At 48.3% G+C, this 23,466-nt stretch overlaps 1 protein-coding gene across 20 annotated transcripts in view; it reads left to right on the forward strand.

Moving 5' to 3' along the window:
* The window catches only part of NCOR1 (nuclear receptor corepressor 1), a 1,907,529-nt gene that overhangs the window by 1,466,069 nt on the left and 417,994 nt on the right, over positions 1–23,466 (forward strand). For all 20 annotated transcript variants that reach the window (XM_086955042.1, XM_086955041.1, XM_086955040.1 and 17 more), the window contains one exon: positions 17,353–17,710. In XM_086955042.1, the coding sequence (XP_086811168.1) occupies positions 17,353–17,710 (358 nt within the window). The remainder of the gene's footprint in view (positions 1–17,352; positions 17,711–23,466) is intronic.

Below are 23,466 nucleotides of genomic sequence, written 5' to 3' on the forward strand. Positions count from 1 at the left end.
ATGCAATGTATTACTCATTGCATGTTTAAAGAACACAATATTTCCTCACAAATTTTAGTTATTGTCACTATAACTTGTTACATTCAAAATATACAATGCGTAATTGCACGGCGATTCAGGATTAAAAATCCAGCCCAATGCATTTCGGGACTGCCTGTCCCTTCGTCAGAGGCGAACCTGTGAAAATGAATATAACCGTGAAATGCTATACAATGCACATGAATAGAGTCATCATCATGCAATCATTTAAATCACAGAAACCATAGGCCACTTGGAATTACAAATTACATCTCGAGCTGGTGTGTCATTGAAAACTTTGCATGTCAGAAGTCTAGGGTCACAGTGAAAGTCATGCAAACACTATGCACACAGAGTGTGAACCTGAAAAACTACATGGACTAACGACCTAGAACCGCTCTGGTGACCAAACTGTGAACCAGTCAAATGTGTACGCCTGATTGCGTCTGACTTACTGATATAATGCCAGTCGGATGCTGTACTCCACATTGGATTTCACCGATCACTTAATGGTGAACCTCGAGTGAGGTTTCACATCTGTCAACTAGCGGAGGCGTTGTGTACTAAAAACATAACCAAATACGTGTTCAACTAGATGTTGGCAATACCTGAGTGCAGCAACCACCAATAATGGCGCTAAATTCTTACCACAGTTTTTCCAAAGTTTCTCACAAGCTCCATAACCGTCTAAGCACCTTGTAATTCCTGCATGACAAACAAAGCATTATCTTGATGATTTCCGAGGGAGGTGTATGCTTACAGTCTATTGGGATCTATTCAAATCTTAACCCATGCTAGGTGTCAGTACTGCCCAACCTCCTCACAACTGCATACAAGACGCGACACCACCGATTTCAAGAAACCTTGATCTTTCAGTAGCGATGATTTACTTCCTAGATCTCTTGCGAGTACACGCCAGATCATCAGCACCATCTTGGAGTGGACAATTGATCACTATAACAAAGAATCACACCGCCTACTGCTGTGCTAACCGCTCGAATAGCGCTTGTATAGAGCACCTATTAGTTTAAAACAATAACTAAAGATGAAGAATCTTGCCAACCATACCAACTCTCCTGTCAGAACACTGTTGCCAGAGTATGAGAATTAAAAAACACGCCGCCATAATAGAATAGGCAAACGTTCGCTATTAAGTGGACTCAATAGTATCAAAGCTGGGATTCAGAATTGTGTGTGAACATCAAATCACTCGAATTGCCTTCCACTCCATAGTGACAATAATAAACCTCTGACATGCTTACAGGTGTAACTAAGGTTGACAAATGTAAGAGCCTACATGGGTATATTTTAACCAATAGACATCTCTGGTAAACAACTTAATATACATCATTATATTAACAATACACACAATTCTGAAAAACCTATTATGAGCTATGACTTCTCATCTGATACGAATATGTGCAATGAACACTTGCTGTTCTGTGGTGAGAAACTGGGTGTGTCAAGATGTGATGTGTGGGAATGTGAACTGTAATGTGTTGCTGTCCCAACTAGATAGTCAAACTGACATTTGTATGCACAGCTACCTTATGTATCTTTCATAGAAAGCATTACATGTCCATTTTGTCATTAAGCCCAAGAGGCATCAAGGTGTTGAGTTTCCTGATCCAATGAATTCTCCAGTATTGAATCTTTCATAGATTAACATGCGTGTATCTTCCCCGTCGTCATGATGGGAGTCTCACGGTAACAGAATGACTATAGCAGTATCATAGAGTAAAGCACTGCGTAGAAAGTCCCAGAGGGGACCATTATATTTGGTTGCCAAACCTCCTCATTATTTAAACCAAAACTCAGCCAATCAGCTGCCAGCCCTGACATCACACTCCCCAGCAGAGCCATCATACCTCAGATTTCCAACCGCCTGTCTTCTCAGTTTAGTTCCTGTGAACTTTTCACCTTTCTCAACTAAAGTTTTCTTCCTACTGGATTGAGGTACTGTGTTATTTCCTTTACATACAATGGCTGAAAGCTCTAAAAAGAGACTTTTCAGGCCCTGCAGATCCTGTGGAAAACCTAGACTATACTCAGAGGATCCACATAAGGACTGCTTATACTGTCTCCACCCTAAGCATGTCCCTAAAGACTGCAAGCATTGTTGAACCTTCTCGGCTAAAACCTTGAGGGACAGGGAGGCACGTTTATTATTGTGACTTCAAAAGAAGAAAGCCACTACAGATTCGGACTCTGAAGAAGTTGATTCTCAGACTCCCAAGAAAAGAAAGTCTTCTGCTCCTGAGGAAAAAATGATTGCTAAAAAGCACAAAAAAAAACAAAGAAAAAGAGGCTTCTTCATCTTCTTTGCCTCAAACACCAGTGAAAAGATCCTCTGTTTCAAGGGAGGTATCATCTGCTCCTTCATACAAGGTAGGAGTATCTCCAACTAATTCCTGTCAAAACGACGGCGACAACTTTGTTGACTATTTCGATGCGACAACACCGTCGATGAAGAGTTCGGCGTCTATCTTGTCGACGGGAAGATCAACGTCGACATCGTCAACGACCGCGCTGTTGAGGACAACCTCGGCGACGCCATTTGCATTGGCATTGACAATGAGCTTCGTCGACGGAAGACTCGTGGACGACACATTTTAAGTCTCCTAAGACAGTCATCCATTACTCTGAAGTCCTTCCACCCGTCGACGGGCTCGTCGATGGCGAAGAAATCTATTGACTTTACCAGTTGGACCAAGGTTTCACCGTTGCCACCTTCAACTCTGCTGGAAATGCAGTCAGAGGATGAGGAATCTGGAGTAGCTTTTAGTCCATCCCAGCTTCAGATAAAAAGTCAAGACACTGATGATGATGAGTACCAGGAAGTACAAGAAGCCTTTTCTTTACGAGATGGTCCAGTGACAGAAAAGAGATATGAGTCTTTTCAACAGTCTTACGACTATGAGAAAGACTATTATAGTCGTTTCCCAGAGACTAACATTCCCGCCTCAAAGTCCGTAACCAGTCCAGCTCTGGTTCAAGAGGCTCAGCCTCCACCTCTACCTACGCCTTAAACTCAAAAAATGCGTTCCTCTCCTATTGTTACAATCGGAGATTATCTAATGGAAAGTGACGGAGATCAACCAGAGGAAGGTGAACTTCTTCAAGACGGTCCAGTTGGGACTGAATGGGATGAATACGTTATCCCTACTACGCCATCTCCATCGCCGTCTCCGGCAACTTCTCCTCCTCAAGATATTGGGGGATTCCACGATATCTTCGAGAAGGCCTCAAAATGATTTGAGCTCCCGCTTGCTGTCAAAGAAGCAGAGTGTTTTCTTTATGACTTTAAAGAAGAATCCCAAAAATCCGTCCGGTCAATCCCAATTATAGATTTCATTTGGGAAGAAGGGTTAAAATTGATGAAGAACCCAGCCTCCGTCGCAGCCTCGGTGCTGAGAATAGACAAAAAGTATCAGGCACCTGAATCCTCTCCGGCGTGTTTAATTGGGCATCCACTGCCGGAATCTGTAGTGATGCAGGCAGTGCAACGCAGTTCAAAAAATCCGGTCTCAACAACTGTAGCGCCTCCGGATAATGAAGGAAGACGCATGGATGGAGCGGGGAAGCGCTTTGCTGTGCTGGCAGCAGCAGCGATTAGGGCTGCAAATGCCTTAGCTCTCTCCAGTAGATACAATCGCCAGATGTGGTCGAATATAGCTCCTTTATTGTCACATTTACTAGAAGATAAAAAAGAATAGGCAGCCACCATAATCCAAGATGGCTCCAGAGCGGCTTCAGAGTCAATCGATATAGCAATAGATATGTCTTTGCTTGCTTTCCGACAGATAGCAGCCGCTGTAGCGCTGCGAAGACAAGGATGGCTTAAGGCCACTTGGTTTAGGCCAGACAAAAATAATTGATATGCCGTTCGACTGAGAAAATCTGTTTGGTAAGCACATTGATGAAGCCCTTCAAGGCATCACAGCCGACACTGATACTGCACGGGTGCTAGGATCGCTGCAACAAGGAAAGTTTCAGTCCTTTCAAAGGAGAGGGTCGAGAGGACAATATATTCCGAGACAAACATAATAATCTGGCAGATATCAGCCTTACAATCAACAGGGATATCGCCAGTTCTCAAGTGGTCAACAGTTTTGTTCCTCAGGTTCCTTGTATCCGCAGCAGACAAGAGGAAAACCATCGGCAAGAGGAAAGTCTCAACAGACTAATAGAAGACATTGACTTCAGCATTGCGCCCACCACCTGTTCAAACTCCAACAACCATTATCTTACTCTATTTTACCAAGCATGGAAGTCAATTACAACGGACAAATGGGTTTTGGACATAATCCATCGGGGCCATACCCTAGAATTTATACAGAAGCCTCCAAATCAGCCTCCTATTCTCCGAAAACAATGGCACCGGTCTGCTCTCATACTGAAATTGTAACTCTCTTACAGAAGGAGGCAATAGAGGGAGTGCCTCGTCCTCAACGAGGGAAAGGCTTTTATTCGCATTTCTTTCTAATAAAGAAAAAGCTTACAGGGAAATGGAGACAGGTAATGGACCTGAGAAGTTTCAACAAATTCATCAAAAAGATTTCTTTTCACATGTTATCCCTTCAAGAAATATTGCTACTTCTTTGCTGTGGAGACTATTTGGCATCCCTGGACCTGGACCTCTTGGATGCTTATTTTCATATTCCGATCCACATAAAACACAGAAAATGTATTCGCTTCATGTTGGCGGGGCGCAACTACCAATTTAAAGTCTTGCCATTTGGTCTGAAATCAGCCCTAAGGTTTTTTACGAAGTGTATGGCGCCAGTGGCAGCTCACTTAAGACTTCAAGGTCTCCAAGTCTTCCCGTATCAAGACGACTGGCTCATAAAAGGTACTTCAATTCAGGAAACTCAGATCTCTCTGCAGTGTTGCTTGGATCTCTTCAGTCGTCTCGGTTTAAAAGTCAACATGGAGAAGTCATGTCTTCTCCCATCACAATCTCTTCAGTTTCTAGGAGCCATGCTTCGCACAAAAGAAGCGAAAGCTTACCCTTCAGAAGAACGGATTCAGAAGATACCAAATCTGGCATCTCTTCTGCGAACCGAAAAGTTCACTTCAGTGAGGATCTACAAGTCATTGTTGGGGATGATGTCTTCTGGTATCCCGTTGCTTCCCGATTGCAGGCTACATATGAGGCCTCTTCAAGAACTTCTGGACAAACAGTGGATTCAATCTCTAGGATCTTTCGAAGATCGGGTGTACATCTGTCCTCAGATAAAGAGAGCCCTGTCATGGTGGACAATCAGAAAACACTTAACCAAAGGTCTGCTATTCGAACCTCAGCATCACAGCTATGTAATGATGACGGACACATCTCTGCAAGGTTGAGGGGCACATCTCCAAGAATTAGAAATTCAAGGTCATTGGTCATAAAGAGAATCTCATCTTCACATCAACCTCCTAGAGTTAAAGGCTATGCTCTTGGGATTAAGGCTTTTCTACCCAGGATCAGAGGTTCCACAATTCTGGTCAGGACCAACAGTACGACTACCATGTTTTACCTTCTAAAACAAGGGGGTACAAGGTCGTAACTTCTCTCAAGACAAAGCGCAGGAGATTTGGAGGTGGTTACTTCTCCACAACATCTCGCTGCAAGTGCAGCACATTCCAGGAGTGAACATCTCTAGGGCAGATGCTCTCAGCAGATCTCCAAATGTTTCTCTCGAATGGGAATTACATCGAGATCAACTTCTCCAATTCTTTCGCCTATGGGGAACTCCATCAGTGGACCTTTTCGCAACAGTTTGCAAGCACTTCGCAAGTAGATTTCATCAGAAGGGATCGTGGGGCAATGCTCTCCAAATGTGCTGGACAGGAATGTTCGCATATGCCTTTCCTGCATTCCCTCTAATTTCAAAAGTGATCCGGAAAATAAAGTCAGAGCCGTGCCACTTGATTCTCATAGCTCCAGCATGGTCGAGACAAGCGTGGTTCTCTGGTCTCCTCAAGGGTCAGTGGCACCCAGGATTTAGTTCCCACTCTCTCAGAATCTGATTTCCATGAACAAAGGCCAAATTCTTCATCTGAATTTGAAATCGCTCAATTTATCGGCATGGAACCTCAGGAACATGAGTTTCAATATTTTATTATTTCTCAGGAATTCAGAGAGATTCTTTCCAAATCACGGGCGATCTCTACAAACAAAACCTATATGGCAAAATGGAGGAGGTTTTGTCAATGGTGCGCTTCTCAAAATCTTCATCCTTTTAATATCTCTTCAGAACAAATACTGCCTTATCTTTTGCATCTGGCTAGAGCAAAACTTTCCAATGCTTCTATAAAGGTACATTTAGCAGCTATCTCAAGATATAGAAGACATCCTAACCGCCAATCTCTCTGGTCTCAGAGAGTAACAAAGGAATTTCTCAAGGGACTTTTCAGGACGTTTCCTACAGTTCACCGCCCAATAGTCTCATGGCAGCTTAACACTGTTCTAGCACAGCTCATGAAGTCTCCTTTTGAACTGATATATAAAACTGATTTGCAGGTTCTCTCATGGAAAACAGCCTTGTTTTTAGCTCTCACTTTAGCAAGGAGAGTAAGTGAAATTCAGGCTTTACTCAATTTCTGAACCTTTTCTCCAATTTCGTCCTGACCAGGTTGTCTTGAGGACAAATCCTAAATTCATCACTAAGGTTCCATCCATATTTAATCTCAACGAACCTGTGGTGTTACCTCCTTTTTTTAAGGATCCTTCATCGCCTGCGGAGCAATCTCTGCATTCTTTAGATGTCAAAAGGTGTCTAAAGTTCTACATTGACAGGACGAACTCATTCAAAAAAACTAACTAGCTTTTTTGTAGCATTTTCTGGTCCAAGAAAAGGGTTGGCACTTTCAAGATCCAGTTTTTCTAGATGGATTTCTTCGGCTATCTCTCTGTGCCATGACAAAGCCGGTAATCCTCTCCAATCCAGAGTACATGCACATTCCACCAGAAAGATGGCAACTTCTACAGCCCTATTTGCAGGAGTGTCACTGCCAGACATTTGCCGAGCAGCAACGTGGAAAAATGTGCATACTTTTACTAGACACTATTGTCTAGATACAGCATGGCGAAATGCCGCAGCAGTGGGACAAGCAGTTCTTAGCCATCTTTTTCATTGAGGTATTATTCAAGATTATATATATAAGCTATTCTAAGATTGTTTTGTTATATACAAAAAATAGGAGAGCCCACAGTCTGTGAGGTTCTAACCTGAGCAACGCATCTTCTATAAGTACTGCTTGCTATTCTGATACAAGCATGTGAATCTATGAAAGATTCAATACTGGAGAAAAAACTAGTTACTTACCTGTACACTATGGTTCTCCACTATTATTTTTCATAGATTCACATGCGAACTTCCCCCCCCCCCCCCCCCCCACCCCCCCGTTACTCATTTAGACCTCTGATCTCTAGATATATCCTTGGCTCTCACTCGGGGCTGGAAATATGATGTATGATGGCTCTGCTGGGGAGTGTGATGTCAGGGCTGGCAGCTGATTGGCTGAGTTTTGGTTCAAATAATGAAGAGTTTTGGCAACCAAATATAATGGTCCCCTATGGGACTTTCTATGTAGTGTTTTACTCTGATACTGCTATAGTCATTCTGTTACCATGAGACTCCCACCATGAGGACGGGGAAGATACAAGCATGTGAATCTATGAAAGATAATACTGGAGAACCATGGTGTATAGGTAAGTAACTCGTTTTTTAGGTCGAGCAGACGTACTCTCAATGCGTGAGCATTGAGAGTGTCTGCTACAGACCTAATGTGGCCCGTATTTAGGAGAGTGGACACGACTCAGACGCGCGCTTTTGCAGTCTCAGTTTTGACCGCGGGAGCGCGCGTCTGAGCCGCGCTTGCGCAGAGTAACTCACAGCCCCTGCTCACACACACACAGCCAGCCCCCACCCCTCTGCATGCACGCACACACACACAGGCGCGCGCGCGCACACACACACACACACACACACATGCTGCCGCCCCCCACACCCCCCTGCATACACACAGACACGCAAGCACGGAGCCCCACTCACCGGGACACAGCCAGCCCCCACCCCTCTGCATGCACGCACACACAGGCGCGCGCACACACACACACGCTGCAGCCCCACTCACCGGGACTTCTACTCCGCAGGACTCTTCCGACGTCAACGGGCACAGGGACACCGGCACTCCGCTCCTTGGCTTCCCGGGCGGACGCCGGCTGCACGCAGGGCTCTCCTCTCTCTGCACCGGAGCCATGCGCCAGCCACTGCAGCCTGCCTCCTGGGCAGCTCCGGTCGCGTGTCCGGCCCCGCCCCCGTCCCAACAAAGGTTGCCTGGCTTCTTGTTGAAGCCGGGCTGTGGCGGTGAGTTTGCTTGTTTCCTTTTGCTTTAGAACTCCATCAGAAAGCATCTGCTTTCCACTAATCTCCCTCATGTTTCTTTCCCCAACCAAGCACTCCTTGTTGCTCTGTCTTTACCATGCGCTTCTCCCTCCTCGCATTGCTCTTTCGTCTATATGCTTTTCTGCTCTTGCCCACTGTGTTGCTGTCTCTCCTGCATACTTCTACCCCTGCTCGAGTTGCTCTCTCCCTGGTGTCCTTGCCAACTCCTCTGATGCTCATCTCCAACCCACTCCCTTACTACCCCATACCTTCACCATTCTTTTATAAATACTTTTATTTTCTTTTGCAGCCAGGCAGCAAATGGTTGCCGACCCTCCACAAAATCACTTTCGCATACATACGTCTTTTTTTGTAATTGACCTATCTAAGGAGTACCCGCCATCTTTGATTGATAAAAAAAGAAATCGAAGTAAATAGTGCCCATGCCATTTTATAGGCGCATGTTTCATCACACATACCCTTGTCTAAAGAATGATGCGTCCATCAACATTGGCTGCACTAATATGCCTTTTTTGGAGGAGGGGGGAGGGTGATACGAAGCTGCGGCGCAGTGGCTAGAGTGGCTGACTCCCAGTTGTGGGGCTCGCGGTTCGATCCCCGGGGACTGTGGCAGGTCAACATCATGTGGCCATGGCTCACTTAATATCCCCAACGGCCTTGAGACCCTTAGGGTGATTAGTTCAAGCTTTACAAATCTTGAAATTTATTAATTTATACAATACAGCACCAGCAAAATACATTCGCAAAGGCAAGACCTGCATGCTTTGCCAGCGCTTATTTCATTCCTATTTTTTCTGGTGCAGATCTAACCTGGAGGGCATGGATTCACTTTACAGTGAGCAACGAACCGACCCAACCCTTTCAGATTGCAGACAGAGTTACAACAATATTTTTTTGAGTTACAGCCTTACGTGAAATGAGGAAATACATACACTGTCATATCCATTATATGCATATGTGCATGTCTTTAAAAATATGTTTTCACGTTGTTTTAAATAGATAGGTGCTGTCAGGTAGGGAGTATCGGTACTTCAATTTTTTTTAAAGGCAGAGGGTAGGGGTGACTGTACGCCTCAGCAGGATGCTTCCAATGGGAGCGGACCTTTTCCGGAGCAAACAGCCCGGTACTCAGAAATAATGAAGTTCTGGCACTCATAATATCCATTTCAAACACGGGTTTTGAAAGGCGCAATTTTAGCATGGCCTTCACTCTCTAGAGCAATTTGATGATGCTAGGGTCTCCACGGGCCACTCTGCAGATGCCCAGGGTACACCGAGTCAGCTGCGTTTTAGAGCCAACTTGCTTAAAATGAAAAAGGTCAAACTTGAAGCCTTTTTATGCAAAGTGAATTAGTAATATATATATTACGTCTGGATCAAAAAAACGAAAGCACATGGCATCAGCTGCTAAGTGACATGCAGATTTCCCCTCTTCGAAATCGCCTATGGGGAGGCAACTCCTGTTCTACCCTCTCTGTAACTCACCCCCAAACCCCGTACCTCACACAATTACAGGTCTTCCCGGGGTGGTGGTTGTTACCCTCTAGCGCCCTTTTATGAAAATCACACAACAATGCTACCCTCGACGTCTTACCACCCCATCCCAATGTCCAGAAGCGCAGATCCCTCTGTCTTATGTGCAGAGACACCCCAAATCAAAGCAACTAGACAGTATCAGCTAATCGGTCTGCGACTCATCCGAGACATATTTTGCAGCCCCCTAATGAGAGAACCATAATGTGATTCTAGTCTTTATTGCCCTTTGCCCATACAAGTTCCCAGTTGCTCACATTCTGAGGCAGACTCCTTCTGTGCGCGGCCATCCTTCGCCAAAGGTAACTTCAGCCTCTCCCTGGGGGTGATCTGCTCTCTCAAAATATAATTAAAGTTCATTGAACTTGACCAGGTAGACGCTTTCGCACCCACCACTGTCAACAAAATGCGTCTGTCTTCTATTTCTGCAAATCGCAATGCCGAGAGCATTTCCCAGCCGGCCGACTTACTGCTCCATTTCTTTTCACGGTTTCTTTCATTCGCCCATCTCTCACTTTTTAATTAGTGCTCTGTTTTCTTCATTATTTTTCTTTATTTTAATATTTCCCTTTAAATTACCTTTCTTCTCTCCGATCCTCATTGTAACCTCTATTCGCTCTGTGTGTCGTCCCTTTCGCAGGCATCCCACCCCCTCCCTCTCCAGCGCCTGCCTTCTCTCTGCCCACGCATCACTCTCTCACGTTCCATTATTCTCCAGCTGCCTCAGTCTGCCTCGTCTTCCTCATCCTCCCTATGACAGTCCTTCTCTCACTTCAGGGCTTACTTCTTCTTTCCCTGTACTCCACAGTTTCCTTCTCTCAATGCGTAATTCTTTTTCTTCCTTCTTTTTTCCCTTTAAATTACCTTTCTTCTCTCCGATCCTCATTGTAACCTCTATTCGCTGTCGTCCCTTTCTCCTATCTTTTTCTCTCACTATTTCTCATCTACCCACAGTTTTCTTTCCATCTTATGTCCTTCCCTCCCTTGTCACACACCCGTCCTTCCTCAGCATCTTTGTTTCACTATTTAATTCATTCACTTTTTCCTCTCTTTTTAAAGTCATCAGACCCATCTTCCTATTCGATGTTCCTTTCTTTGCAATTTCATTCTATCGCTGTAAATCACAGAACTCACTACCCAGGGGGAGCACCGACTCTGAAACAACGCACAAGGAACAGTCGCACGGGCAATTGTTTAACTCACAATCACCACAAGAAGCCTTCCATCCGTTTCTAAAAAACACGAAAGACCCAAAACTGTAGCAAATGCAGACATACCGAATTTGTGTACTAAACTCACCAACAAACATTGACATGCGTATAAAACAATACAAGACAACACTGAAGGATTAAAGAAGAAAGTTAATCCACCCGAAAACTAACTGACAATCAGAAACATTATAACTAAACGTGCGACACTGGTTATAGCAGGGTATATTGAACTAAATGCAGAAAAACAGCCTACACTTTAAGTGTAATAATACTAAGAAAATAGAGACTAATTTATTTTATATGTGCACATAAACCCAGCTGCTCATTTTATCGACCGCAGAAACATGAGGCTGCGTCGGCCCTAGGGGTCTCCAGCGTGTTAACTGCATATCACAGGTAGATCGGTCGTCAGCGCTTTAACCCTCTGAGCTAGCTTTATTAATCCAGCTATCAGCAAACAACAAATTGCACATTCATGAACTGTACATATATTGTGGGAGTAACCCAACATAATTTCTTGGCCTTTCATCATGTATAATTTACGCGTAATCTGGGGTCATTTGAGCACGAACACTAGTACAGATGAGAGGAAATAAATAACAAAAGCCCTCTGCTTGCATGCTACTTTCGCGGCTCCTATGATGTGCGTCCATTTGCCACCAGCCACTTAGCCACTTGCACTTAGCCAGTTTGTGTGCAGGCGCCGCCTCTGCTGGCGCGCGCCGCCTCTGCTGCCAGGCTTCAGCACACCAGGCTGCACACCCCTCACCCCCCAGTCACTTCATCCGCGCCCACTTCACACGCGCTCTGCAGGTCATAAACAGGACCATCTGCTCCACTCCCAGCACTGCATGACCATCTTCAAAGCAAGCTTGTAACACGAGCTGCCCTCAGACGTTCCAAGACACACACTTTTAATGCTTCTGAGGTCGATAACATGAGCCCCGTTGCATTGACACACACTGCCCTCACACACACAAGTTACTGTCACACACACAATGCTCTCAGACACACAGGCACACACAGGCACTGTTCACACACAATGCTCTCAGACACACAGGCTGCTCACACACACAGGCACTGTTCACACACAAGCACTGTTCACACACAGGCACTGTTCACACACACACAGACACAGACACTGCTCACACACACCGGCACTTCACACACACACCGGCACTTCACACACACACCGGCACTTCACACACACACACCGGCACTTCACACACACACACCGGCACTTCACACACCGGCACTGCGCACACAACAAACCGGCACTGCGCGCACACACCGGCACTGTGCGCACACACACAGCCAAGGGTGCCAGGTAAAATGTATAAATAGGGATGGTTTTAAAAGAAATTTGCACTTGTTGTGCCTTTCTGCCCTCTACATCACTACATCATCACTCAGCGCTACCCCAGCATCACTCAGCACCACCACATTATCACTCAGCACCACCACATTATCACTCAGCACCACCACATTATCACTCAGCACCACCACATTATCACTCAGCACCACCACATTATCACTCAGCGCCACCACATTATCACTCAGCGCCACCACATTATCACTCCGCACCACCACATTATCATTCAGCACCACCACATTATCACTCAGCACCACCTCAGCACCATCACAATATCACTCAGCACCACCACATTATCATTCAGCACCACCACAGCATCATTCAGCACCACCACTGCATCATTCAGCACCACCACAGCATCACTCAGCACCACCACAGCATCACTCAGCACCACCACAGCATCATTCAGCACCACCACAGCACCACCACAGCATCACTCAGCGCCACCTCAGCATCACTCAGCGCCACCTCAGCATCACTCAGCGCCACCTCAGCATCACTCAGCGCCACCTCAGCATCACTCAGCGCCACCTCAGCATCACTCAGCACCACCACAGCACCACTCAGCACCACCACGCGCCACCCCAGCATCACTCAGCATCACCACAGCACCACCACATCATCACCACATCATCACCACATCATCACTTAGCGCTACCCCAGCATCACTCAGCACCACCACATTATCACTCAGCACCACCACATTATCACTCAGCACCACCACATTATCACTCAGCACCACTCAGCACCACCACTCAGCACCACCACATTATCACTCAGCACCACCACATTATCACTCAGCACCACCACAGCACCACTCAGCACCACCACATTATCACTCAGCACCACCACAGCACCACTCAGCACCACCACATCACCACTCAGCCCCACCACAGCACCACTCAGCACCACCACAGCACCACTCAGCACCACCACATTATCACTTAGCACCACCACATTATCACTCAGCACCACCACAGCACCACTCAGCACCACCACAACACCACTCAGCACCACCACTCAGCACCACCACTCAGCACCACCACAGCACCACTTAGCACCACTGCAGCACCACCGCAGCACCACTCAGCACCACCTCAGCATCACTCAGCGCCACCTCAGCATCACTCAGCGCCACCTCAGCATCACTCAGCGCCACCTCAGCATCACTCAGCACCACCACACGCCACCCCAGCATCACTCAGCACCACCACATCATCACCACATCATCACTCAGCGCTACCCCAGCACCACTCAGCACCACCACAGCACCACTCAGCACCACCACATTATCACTCCGCACCACCACAGCACCACTCAGCACCACCACAGCACCAACCAGCACCACCACATTATCACTTAGCACCACCACATTATCACTCAGCACCACCACAGCACCACTCAGCACCACCACAACACCACTCAGCACCACTCAGCACCACTCAGCACCACTCAGCACCACTCAGCACCACTCAGCACCACCACTCAGCACCACCTCAGCACCACTCAGCACCACTCAGCACCACCACAGCACCACCACAGCACCAACCAGCACCACCACATTATCACTTAGCACCACCACATTATCACTCAGCACCACCACAACACCACTCAGCACCACCACTCAGCACCACCACTCAGCACCACCACAGCATCACCACTCAGCACCACCACAGCATCACTCAGCACCACCACAGCATCACTCAGCACCACCACAGCATCACTCAGCATCACTCAGCACCACCACAGCATCACTCAGCGCAACCCCAGGTTATAGGTGTGCCATTTGCGAAAGTTATAACTATTGGCATTGTAAAGGACAAAGCTATTAATTTACCTATTTTAAAAACCAACACATAAATAAAAAAATTGTCATTTACAAGACCAATAGCTCAAACTTTCCTAATGCGAGACCTATTGCATTGCAAATGCTCAGCGCTACCCCAGCATCACTCAGCACCACCACATTCACTCAGCACCACCACATTATCACTCAGCACCACCACATTATCACTCAGCACCACCACATTATCACTCAGCACCACTCAGCACCACCACAGCACCACTCAGCACCACCACATTATCACTCAGCACCACCACATTATCACTCAGCACCACCACAGCACCACTCAGCACCACCACATCACCACTCAGCCCCACCACAGCACCACTCAGCCCCACCACAGCACCACTCAGCACCACCACAGCACCACCACATTATCACTTAGCACCACCACATTATCACTCAGCACCACCACAGCACCACTCAGCACCACTCAGCACCACCACTCAGCACCACCACTCAGCACCACCACTCAGCACCACCACTCAGCACCACCACTCAGCACCACCACTCAGCACCACCACTCAGCACCACCACAGCATCACTCAGCGCCACCTCAGCGCCACCTCAGCATCACTCAGCACCACCACAGCACCACTCAGCACCACCACATTCACTCAGCACCACCACAGCACCACTCAGCACCACCACATTATCACTCAGCACCACCACATTATCACTCAGCACCACCACAGCACCACTCACCACCACAGCACCACTCAGCACCAACACAGCACCACTCGGCACCACCACAGCACCACTCGGCACCACCACAGCACCACTCGGCACCACCACAGCACCACTCAGCACCACCACATTATCACTCCGCACCACCACAGCACCACCACAGCACCAACCAGCACCACCACATTATCACTTAGCACCACCACATTATCACTCAGCACCACCACAGCACCACTCAGCACCACCACAACACCACTCAGCACCACTCAGCACCACCACTCAGCACCACTCAGCACCACCACTCAGCACCACTCAGCACCACCTCAGCACCACCGCAGCACCACTCAGCACCACCACAGCACCACTCAGCACCACCACAGCACCACTCAGCAACACCACTCAGCACCACCACTAAGCACCACCACAGCACCACCGCAGCACCACTCAGCACCACCACAGCATCACTCAGCACCACCACAGCATCACTCAGCACCACCACAGCATCACTCAGCATCACTCAGCACCACCACAGCATCACTCAGCACCACCACAGCATCACTCAGCGCAACCCCAGGTTATAGGTGTGCCATTTGCGAAAGTTATAACTATTGGCATTGTAAAGGACAAAGCTATTAATTTACCTATTTTAAAAACCAACACATAAATAAAAAAATTGTCATTTACAAGACCAATAGCTCAAACTTTCCTAATGCGAGACCTATTGCATTGCAAATGCTTGTTTCCCTTTGTAAAAGCAAATTAGAATTATCTGTACCGTCCCGTGGAGGGACATTATCAATGATTTGGAATTTTAATTGTGCAATGCTGTGACGAGCTTCTTCCCAATGTAAGGCTAGGCTTGACGTGGTGCTCTTATTCCTAATCCGACTTTTATGTTCAGTTAAGCGAGTCGTCTATTTTCCTATCGGTCTGGCCAATATATAGTAAGCCACATGTCAGTTGATGGAGTAGACTATGTGTGTGGAATTACAATCAAACGCTTTTTTAATTTAATTTTTTCTCCAGTCCTAGGAGGCAGCAATGTGTCTCCCCATATGACATTGTTGGAATGGATGCAGTTCTCAAATTTAGATGTACCAGACTTGATGTCTGCTCTCTTAAGCTTCATGTACGATAGTATCTCTTTGAGATTGTGTCCTGTTGTAAACACAAACAGAGGTTTTGCCCCGTTAAAGCCATTAAACTCTGGTTCCTCTTTCAGTAAATCCCAACGTTTCAAAATGATCTGTTTGAATTGAGATAAAACTGTAGAAAACTTAGAAATAAACACACTCTTATATTTTTAGTACATGACGCACCTGCTAGTCGACAGTTGTGAAACCTCACTCGAGGTTCATCATTAACTGATCTGTGAAATCCATTGTCGAGTACAGCATCTGACTGGCATTTTATCAGTAAGGCAGACGCACTCAGGCGTGCACATTTGACTGGTTCACAATTTGCTCACCTGAGGGATCTAGGTCGTTTGTCCATGTTGTTTTTCAGGTTCCCACTCGGTGTGCATGGTGTTTCCATGACTTTCACTGTGATACTAGACTTCTGACTTGCATAGTTTTCAGTGACACGCCCACTCGAGATGTAATTTGTAATTCCAAGAGGCCTATGGTTTCGGTGATTTAAATGATTGCATGATGATGACTCTATTCATGTGCATTGTATAGCATTTCACTGATATATTCATTTTCATAAGTTAGCCCCTGACGAAGGGACCGGCAGTCCCGAAATGCATTGGGCTGGATTTTTAATCCTCAATCGCCTGCAATTACGCATTGTATATTTTAAATGTAACAATTTATAGTGACAATAACTAAAATTTGTGAAGAAATATTGTGTTCTTTAAACATGCAATGAGCAATAAATTGCATATATTTTATGTAAAATTTTTATTTTTGATGAATTGTATAAATCAACCATGCAGAAAGAGGACACTTTCTCACAGTAAGTAACTTGTTCTTTTTGTTTGTCAGCCATCTTGGTCAGTCAGGATTTCCACATTTGGAGTATGTCCTGCACACTTCTTTTTTGTAAAGTCGTCTTTCCTGCCTATGATTTCTGAACCAAAACACTATAAAGTTCAGCATTAGTATTGAATTACAGCTTTTTTAGCATAATAAGCTCATTATTTTGATTTTTTTGTCTTTGGTTCAGTAGAAAGTTTCCCTATGCTTTTAAATAAATTTGCATGCAAAACAATGTCCTACGAAAAAGGTAACGCTGCATTGCCTTTGAGCTAATTTTAAACTCATTGTGTGCTTTCTTTCATAATTCTCACAGGGTACACCCATAAAATATGAAAGCAATTCAAGTCAGTCTTCAATCAAGCACAATGTAAAATCTCTGATCACAGGGCCCAGCAAGCTGCCCCGGGGAATGTCTCAGATGGAAATTTTACCAGAGAACTTAAAATTGGGAGATCGGGGGAAATATGAGGATTCCAAAGTGACCGACTCCATGCGCCCACGCCATACTTCAGTGGTCAGTTCTAACCCTTCTGTGCTCAGGTCAACTTTGCATGAAGCCTCAAAGTCACAGTTGAGCCCTGGTGTTTATGAAGATTCCAGCGCCAGGAGAACACCAGTGAATTACCCGAGCCCAATGTCCAGGAGCTCACCAATGGCAAGGGCAGGAGAAGGTAGGTGCTCCTTGTTGACCTTACTTTAGCACTCAGAGAAGGAGATCAGCTGGCAACTTGTAGTATATTATTCACCTCATATGACAGGGACCTAAATGTTAAAGATCAACTTTGCATTTGTGCAGTGGTTGCCATTCCAACCTCTAGTTTATTTTGCCTGCAATCCTTGCAAATCCTATTTTGTTATGAACTGTACTTCACAGCTTTTCAACATTACGTCCCTTTTAGGACTTCTTTCCCTAATCACTTAGCAAGCTTTGACATACTGTGCAAGGGTACTTTTTGAGTAGACTTCACAACTGCTGTTGACAAGTTGATTGTGTTTGGTCAACTATTATTAAATAGAAGTACTGCTGACTCTGAAGGCAATGCACGTCTCATACTGTCTTTTCTATAAATGGCACATGATTCTATGGCAGGACCGGAGGCTTCGGATTATGCCTTTCTTTCTATCGCTTTATTTTCCACAGCAGCAAGAAAAAAACATTAAGAAACTACTTTTCCCATGAACACTTGGGAAAAAAAACAAAATCAAACATGAGTCCTTTCACAATGTCCATGCACTGGCAGCCCCCATCGTGCTCTGCTGCCGCTTCCTCCTCCTCTTTCTTTGCTGCTCAGCAGCAAATTAAGTCGTTTTTCTTCTCTCTCCTGGGTTTTTGGGGGACTGTGAGCTTAGCGTTTGTCTCTGTGCAGGCGTTGCTTTGTTTCTTCCTCTCACAGGTTCCCTGTCAATCACGGGACGCTTTTGCGCTCCTCACGCGATTCTGTAGCCCAGTAGTGTGCGGTGTGGTGTTCTCGCCGCGAGGGGGCAGTGTTCTTTCTGTTGCCGGCGCGCTTTGGGACGCTTTTCTGAGGCGTTTTTTCAGCGCGTTTGCACGGTCTGTACCCTGTACCCTGGCCACCCGGTTTTAGACACCCTCAGGGGTCGCAATTTAGGTCTTCACTCTATCATTAAGACGCCCTGTGTGGGTTGTATTGTTGGCTTTGACACCCTGCGGGGTCGTAATTTGTGCCAGTGCTTGGCGCGGGGGCGCTTTACTGGGTGGCGCCCCAAAAGCTTGAGGGCTGCAGCGTCCCCAGGGGTTACCCCCATAATTGTGTGCATTAAGCCACCCATACCCCCGGTCCTTCCCAGACCATACAGTACCAGCTTGGGTTTTGTTATTCCCTGTGCCGTACCTCCCTAGCCTGTAGAGCCTAATTGAACTCGCCATGCAGAGGGAGTCAGGCCAGTATACGGAGGACGACCCTCTGAACTACGTCCCTTTGGACGACAACTTCTATCAGCCGGTCGATGACTCTATTTATAGAGCAGTGGATCAAGCGATGGTTCCCCTCGAACAACGTCTCTCGGCGCGTTTGGATGAGGCGTACGCGAAGCTTGTGGCCCTTATTCCCGCGTCTTCTCCGGCCGTGATCCTGTTTCCCCGCCCCTGCCCCTAAGAAGCATTGCACAGAGGGGGTTGACGCTTCGGCTTTTGAGAAGGTGAAGAGTGCGTTCAAGGCGATGGAGGGATCCCTCCCGCTTCCCAACCCCTCCGCGGAGGCGCCTCCACCTTCTCCGCGTACTATGTCCCCTGAGCCGCAGCAGGATGACGATTCACAAGAAGAAACTCTGGACCTCGACGTTCTGCTCCACAGAAGACAGAAGGAATCTCCCTTGTGGGCAAGGAGTGTCCACCCTGCATCTGCAGGCTCCATCAGCGTACTATGACTTCCCTTTGTCGTCTTCCTGCAAATGATCCAGACTTCAGAGCCTGACGAGACCCGGATTCCCAGACCTCTCCGACTAAACCCACATCTGCAGCCGAGCTGAGACCCGTGGGTGCGACGAGACACGTGGGACCGGCCATCTTGAAAGAAGCAGCACTTCGCTCCAGCACGACTTCCGAGGCCTCCTCGTCCAAGTGCTTTGGGGACTGAGAAGCCCCGACTCCGAGCAGCTCCTGCATCGAAGATCAGCCCTCCAGCATCCACAAGATCTGCATGGGGCCCTGTGAGAAGGTGGCCTGATATGCAGTGCTCACTATTCTAGTGAACACTATGTATCAGTCCAACAACCCTTATTGATGATTGGTTGTAAGTCAACCTTATAGACCAGCTATCCTAGTAGCGTGGATACAAGCAGTCTTCGGGCTAAACTCTAGAGGGCGTGTTAAGCCAGCTGTTAACCATATACTCTAAAAGTGGAATGCGAAATTACTAGCAGGTAAGTACTATACTAATAGGCTTTGGAATCGCTAGGACTACGTTACTGAACCTTCAGATTACTAGTAGGAGGCCTAGGGGACTCGGGTGCAGAGTGTGCACTCTCACGCGGGATGCGGGACAAAGTCTATGGTAGCTAGATTTCACAAAGTTAGTGTTCTCGGGCGAACCCGACTAGGTAGATCGAAAACGACAGTGGATCCTGACCCTTGGATAGTGAGGCTATGCTGGGGCACCGAAATGCCGAAGTTACCTAGGCCAGGGGCTGCAGCTGCATAGGTCTCAAAAGACGTCGGGAATCCTCGTAGACGAACCAGGAGCCTGAAGAAAGAAGTTGCTGGCAGGCGACCAGTGAAGAGAGTTTGAGGATCCAAGCCTGGATCGAAGATGGATGATACCTGAAAGCAGAGGGGACCAAGTTCGTGACTACTAGCCAGTAGTCGGGTGGCACCAGGAGGACACCGGACGGTAGTCACCTCGACTAGGTGAGTGGGCGACGCTGGGCTCTGCAGTCTCACGGACCAGGAGGCGTTGTCGGCGACCAGGATGGAGGTGCGAGCTGTTCCACGATGGTGGATGCTGTCGACGTTGCTGGACCCAGGATTGGGGCAACAAGTCTTGGCAAATTCAAGCCCACGCGGTGGACCTAAAATGGCGTCTGGAGTGGACCAGGAGGGTCCGGGGTGCTCCTCTTTTGGAAGGGAGCAAGGGCCAGTCTGGAGCAACCAGACCAGCGGTGGTGATGTCGTCGGGCGTCGTTAAGAAGGCCACAAGCCAGCGGGCTAGTAGCCAAACAACGCGGTGAGCAGCAAAAAGCAGAAGGGCCCCACGCAGATCGTGGAGATGCTGGGAGGCTGGACTTCGGTGCTGGAGCTGCTCCGGTTCAGGGCTTCTCGGACCCCAAAGCACTCACCAGAGGATCCCTCGGCGGTCGTGCTGCATAGAAGTCGTGCAGTTCTGATGATGGCCGGTCCCTCGAGGTCTTGTCGCACCTACGGTTCTCAGCTTAGCTGTAGAGGTAGGTAGAGGTCAGAGGTGCCAGGGAAGCCGGGTCTCGTCGAGCTGGTCAGTCGGATTCCGGAGGAAGGACGTGCAGCAAACCGCAGAGTTCTTAGATGGTGCCTGCGGATGCAGGGTGACTACTCCTTAGTCACAAGGGAGAAATCTTGAGAAGAAGTCTTGAGTTCCTTCCGTAGAAAGTAGTTTCAAGATTCAAAGATGATCTAATTTGGAAGGGTCCCCGCTCCTGTCTTTATCCTAAAGAAAGGGGTGGGTACGCGACTAGGTCCTGCCCTAGGGGTGGGACCAGGAAGGGGGGTGGTTACACCCCTCTCCCATGCCGCACTTTCCCCAGGCCAGGGGCTGGTGTGCCCCTGGAACTGGTTCTAGCCGGCAGATGCGTAGTGAGCACCGGGGTGCCACTCAGCAGTCACCTTCCTGTAAAGCCCTGCCTACCCAGAATACACAAAACCCTGTCTGGGATGGTGCTAGCACCGCCCCTGACAGGAAACCCTTTGTCCAAGCTCTCCTCGCTGGAAGGACTCCCAGCAGCAGGAGGTTAGACTAGTGTCTGTGGTGGCAGCATCCATTTTGTGGAGCTGAGGCTTCAGTTAACTTTAACCGGGGTTCACAGTTACATACATGTCGTGTCCCTCTAGAAGGGTGGAATGCTAACCCCGTCGCCAGAATTGGCGAGGGGTTAGTATTCCAATTCGTATGACACCTTACTCGACATGTTTTGATAAAGCAATACCAGAGATAGCATTTAACCGCGAGGATTATAATGCACTTAAGAGTATATGGTATGCGTTATCATGGAACAGCTATTAGGACTTGGTTCCGCACGCTGCAAACGGGCTCAGCTCATGCCAGAGCACCATTTCACACGATTCCAAGCACTCTGCCTTCAGGATTGTCAAGGCCTGCCATAGGAGTGACTGATAGGAATCTGTGTGTCCATTTTAGGGTTAGATATAGGTATACTATATCTAAAGCAAAGGGTGATTACACCACCTTGCCCCAGCTGTCGTGCAGCCAGTTGTGTCAGATTTAGATGGCCATCCAGGGGTGGCATAATACATGCTTCAGCCCCTGGTAGGCCCTGGGTACACCTATGCCCTGAGTTACAGGGTCTGATAAGGTGGCCCAGTCCCAATTGGAAATGTACCTAAGGGACATGGAATCCATTTTAGAGAGAGAGCAGTAGGCCTGGGGTCCTGATTGGCAGGGCCCCAGGTCAACTAAGTCGGAAAACCAGCAAAACACCAGGCAAAAAGTTGGGGGTAACCATAGTCCGGTATCTACCTTCCTACAGGCCCTTCTGCCTGTTTGCTGCTCGACGCATTGTCTGGTCACTTGCCGGCTGGCTGGTGACCTCCTAGACGACAAACACCTACAACTTTGCTGCTGGGCTGGTTGCTCCAGACTGGCCCTTGCTCCCTTCCAAAAGAGGAGCACCCCAGACCCTCCTGGTTCACTCCAGACGCCGTTTCCACTCACTGCGTGGGTTGCCTTTGCCAAGGCCTGTTGAACCCGAATCCGGAGACGACACCGCCGACAGCGAGAGCCTGCGTGGGACAGCTCGTGCCTCCATCCTGGTCGTCGAAGACACCACCTGGTCCACGTGGCTGCAGAGACAAGCGTCCACCTTCACCTGATCGCGACGATGACATCTGAAAGAAACACGTTAGTGTTAGATTCCTTACCTTAGAATATCCCCAGGCGTCAGTCTGGATCCGGAAACTTTTGCGTAGCAGTACCCCTGCGCGTCGGTAGGCGTCGTCTGCAGGCGTCCCCTGCGGCTCCGCGTCCGTCGTCGGCGTCGTGCGCCGTGATGACGTCGCTGGAGTACATAGACGCCGCCTCCGCGCGTTGACGTCAGTTCTTCTTTTTTCCGCGCCAGTGGACGCAGATCTGAAGAGCAGTACTCCGGTCTTTGACCAAGTTTTTTGATCTTTTTTCTCTGTTGTGCCTGATAGGATGCCAGGATTTAAGAATTGCGATGGCTGTGAGCGCACGATGTCGGTCACAGACCATCACCGCCTCTGCCTCCGGTGTCTGGGCCCCGACCACGACGTGGACTCCTGCGTCGACTGCCGGGCCCTTACCAACAAGGCTAGGCGGGAGCGGTCCCGCAAGCTACTGGAGCTCCGGGTGTCGGCCCCACGTCGGGACCGGGAGCGGTCCCGGTCCGGCCGGAGGTCGAGAGAGCGTTCGAGGGAGCGGTCGCGGAGCCGCGCCGGGCGCTCCGGAAGTCGGCGCCACTCGTCATCCTCGTCAGGTAAGAAGCACAAGAAGTCGGGGCGTCGTCATCGTACCCCCGACTCCCCCCGACGCTCGCGCGATGCGGCCGGGGGCTCGGGTGACCCCAACCCCGCGGCTCCGCGAGAGTCGCCGGCGCGGCCTGCCTCATACCCTCCGGTCCCTGGGCATGGTGCGACGCCTGAGGAGATCGAGGCGTTCCTCATGGCCATGAGGGCGCTCGCTTCTCCGACGGGGCCTACGGCGCCTTCGGGCCCAGTGCTACCGTCTGGGGGCCCTGGCGG

The sequence above is a fragment of the Lissotriton vulgaris genome, chromosome 2_1, assembly GCF_964263255.1.
Source record: "Lissotriton vulgaris chromosome 2_1, aLisVul1.2, whole genome shotgun sequence".
In the NCBI taxonomy this organism is placed as follows: domain Eukaryota; kingdom Metazoa; phylum Chordata; class Amphibia; order Caudata; family Salamandridae; genus Lissotriton; species Lissotriton vulgaris.